The following is a 3,592-nucleotide window of genomic DNA, read 5'->3' as shown; positions in this document are numbered from 1 at the left end:
TCTTTACGACGTTTAAACCTATACAAATTTGATATCTGTGCTTGAGAAGTACGCCAGGAACAATGATAAAGTCTGGAAAACGTTTCGGAATTTTCATCATTAACTTCACCTGTTTGTTCATCGGATTTTGTGAGGTCATGCTATTTCCTGCCACTGTAATTCTAACCAGATGCATTTAAACATAATTTTATAAAAGTTTCAGTAAATCAATTTATTTGTCAAATTAAATTTGTATTCCTAAATCTAATCACAATCGGGAAATTTAGAAAATAATCTTTTTATAACTGCAATACTGTGCTGCGGTTGAACTTTCACTCTACGATCCGATTTGACAACGTCCCCTTGCTGTGCCAATCTTTCTACAGTTGTTAGTAGCCGAATACGTCTGCAAGCCACCGCTTGTCTTTCTTCGGGGTGCTCTACTTCCGACTTGACTTTTGCATCCAAGTCAACCACAAACTGCAGATAGGTTTCAATTGAACCGAATTCTGGGTACTGCCGGCTTTCGAGGTACAACCAGAACGCCAGATTCCCCATTGCCAAATCCGGGTGCAAGCTAAAGCATCCGTAAGCATTACAATAGATATCTTTGGCTTCCGAATGAACCATTATACAGTCGCCGTATGCTCTCATCGTCAACAAGCAAAAGGCATAATCTTCTAGTGCCCTTGCGTAAGTAATACTCATCGGTCCAAAATTGTGCGACGCCCAGCTGACTGCCTGGGTTATTAAAAGTTTAGCTCGTCTCAGTTGTCTACGAGCGAGACAGACTTTAGCCAACTGTCGTAATGCCGAAACTATGACTTCATGATCGCTGTAGTCCGTTAGCAGCTCCAGCACCGACAATCCCTGCTGATAACTTGCTTCGAATTCGCACTGTTCGAAAAGACTTACCGCGATGGCGCTGTGGACATCAGCCAACGTACTCGACGGGATATTCTCTGTTTGCGGTAGCAGTATTTTTATATCGCGAATTGTCTGCTTGGATGCCTCGTGACGACTGGAGAGACTTTCCGCTAGAAGCAGCGTACGCAGGATACACAACTCATGAACTGGTTGGTCTTTGGACTGTATTCTCAATTCTCTCAACAAAACGACGGCTTCGGTGTACCAACCCGAATCTACAAGCAGCATTCCGAACTCCAAACAAGTAAAGGAACAAAGCTGATCTTCCAATGTGGGAGACGATGCTATAAGGGAGCAAAACTTCTCCACCAACTTCCAAACAAAGTTCTTGGTCCACTTTTCCATCCGAAGGAGCCATGTTGTTAATTTCACAAACGCGTACGGATGTTCCCAAAAAATTTTCAAAAAAAATATTAAGTATCGATATACCGGTTTCATTTGGTAAGTATCAAACGTCACACGCAGTGCCTTGTAAGTCGCAAGGGCCTGCATAGTGTCGTCGTCCCGCCAGTAAAAACAAAGTTAGATTAAACTTCTCGGTCGGTAGTTCTACAGTAGACGAAGGAAGAGGCACAATTTGTGTCTAAAAATAACTCAACCCATGTCGCTAGCATAATAAGGGGGGGTTGCAGTCTCCTTTTGTCCAGCACCTCTGTGGTGAACACACGGTGTTCAATACTGAAAGTAACACAATGTTACTGTTAAGTAACACAGAAGTAACATTGTGATGTTACAAAGTTATCAAAATTTGACGTAATATTTAAATAAAAAAATGGTAGCATTGTTACGTTAAAATGTTACCTGTAGGTTATGTAACAATAACATTAAGTTTGTTACATTAAAAACTTGAAGTTCTTGTTACATAACCTACAGGTAACATTTTAACGTAACAATGTTACCATTTTTAAAATTTAAATGTTACGTCAAATTTTGATAAAAGTTGGAATGTTACACATTTAATGGTTTTGATACATAACCTACAGGTAACATTTTAATGTAACAATGCTACCATTTTTTTTATTTAAATGTAACGTCAAATTTTGATAACTTTGTAACATTACACAAGGAAACATATAGTAATTACCCGGTCAACACTGAAAGTAACACAATGTTGCTGTTAAGTAACATTGTAATTTTGATAACTTTGTTACATTACAATGTTGCTTCTGTGTTACGTAACAGCAACATTATGTTACATTCAGTGTTGACCGGGAAGGGATTTTACCAATTCAATCCTATTTTATCAACAGCACATCTTTTCAATACACTTCTAATGAAACAGTAAGCATGCGTATTCACGGGAAACTAGCAGTCATTGACTTTTTGTCGCAAAGCCCAATTTCGGAAGAAGTTTTTCGGCCCAAAAGCGAGATTGTGTTTACAAAAATGTATATACTGCATTCTTCTTGCCAATCTGAACACAACGAATGTATTTTCATAAACCGAATTCAAACAAAAAAAACTGCTTTTGAAATTGGCAGAATCGATGAGGACTAATTTCACCTTCATACAGAGTCGTATTATAACCGAACACTACAGCTGTAGAAAAATTTTCCAACACAGATATCAAATTCGCCGAGGTTTAATCGTCTTGCAGTAAAGAATTTGCGATCTGTTGGGGCAACGAACATGTGTCGTTTTTTCTGGCACACTTCCCTAACACAGACATCAAATTGGACTAGGTTTAATCGCGTTCGTAAGAAATATGTTGGCACGAGGGGGCTTTGTCACTCTTTCTGGCGTACTTCCCAAGCAAGGACATCAAAATGGTCTAGGTTTAACCGCGGTGTTAAGAAATCTTGTTGAAATGAGGAAACTTGGTCACTTGTTTTGGCTTACTTCCCAAGCACAGATATCAAATTGGTATAGGTTTAGATTATCGCAAAGAATCTTCCAACCAATCACGAAGCGAGAATTCTGGTAAAACCTAGGTTCATTATTTTCAATTTTTCAATAGTTCAACATCAAGAATCCATACTTTTCTTCATTTGAGTCAATTCCTAGAAGATTTTCCGATCGATTGGTATAAGAATATTGAAAATCGATTGGAAAACCGCTAAGCTATTAGTGCTCAAAACCTTTCATTTTTCGTGACGCTCGCATTTTTCGATTTTTTGGAATGACACCCTATCTCAAAACTTGCCGTAAGACGTAGTCCTACGTCAAAAAAATATTTTTCATAAGATAAACTGGCTAAAATATATTTCAGTAATTCATCAATCCCTTAAAGCATTATCCTACGTCAAAAAAGCAACAAAACCCCCTGCCCTTGTAGGTCGAAATCTCTTTACGACGTTTAAACCTATACAAATTTGATATCTGTGCTTGAGAAGTACGCCAGGAACAATGATAAAGTCTGGAAAACGTTTCGGAATTTTCATCATTAACTTCACCTGTTTGTTCATCGGATTGTGTGAGGTCATGCTATTTCCTGCCACTGTAATTCTAACCAGATGCATTTAAACATAATTTTATAAAAGTTTCAGTAAATCAATTTATTTGTCAAATTAAATTTGTATTCCTAAATCTAATCACAATCGGGAAATTTAGAAAATAATCTTTTTATAACTGCAATACTGTGCTGCGGTTGAACTTTCACTCTACGATCCGATTTGACAACGTCCCCTTGCTGTGCCAATCTTTCTACAGTTGTTAGTAGCCGAATTATTTCGGGTATTTGAGCCTA

The 3,592-nt window shown here is 38.0% G+C and overlaps 1 protein-coding gene across 1 annotated transcript; it reads right to left on the bottom strand.

Annotated features, from left to right (window-relative positions):
- Nucleotides 1-243: 243 nt before the first annotated feature.
- LOC128735668 (amyloid protein-binding protein 2-like) lies at nt 244-1,251 on the bottom strand. The gene has a single exon (XM_053830153.1). The coding sequence runs from the start codon at nt 1,249-1,251 to the stop codon at nt 244-246; it is 1,008 nt and encodes a 335-aa protein (XP_053686128.1).
- Between the last annotated feature and the right edge of the window lie 2,341 nt (nt 1,252-3,592).

The sequence above is a fragment of the Sabethes cyaneus genome, chromosome 2 (genome assembly GCF_943734655.1).
Source record: "Sabethes cyaneus chromosome 2, idSabCyanKW18_F2, whole genome shotgun sequence".
NCBI lineage: Eukaryota > Metazoa > Arthropoda > Insecta > Diptera > Culicidae > Sabethes > Sabethes cyaneus.
Note: the sequence above shows the minus strand (reverse complement) of the source record. Positions and strands in the feature narration are given on the sequence as shown.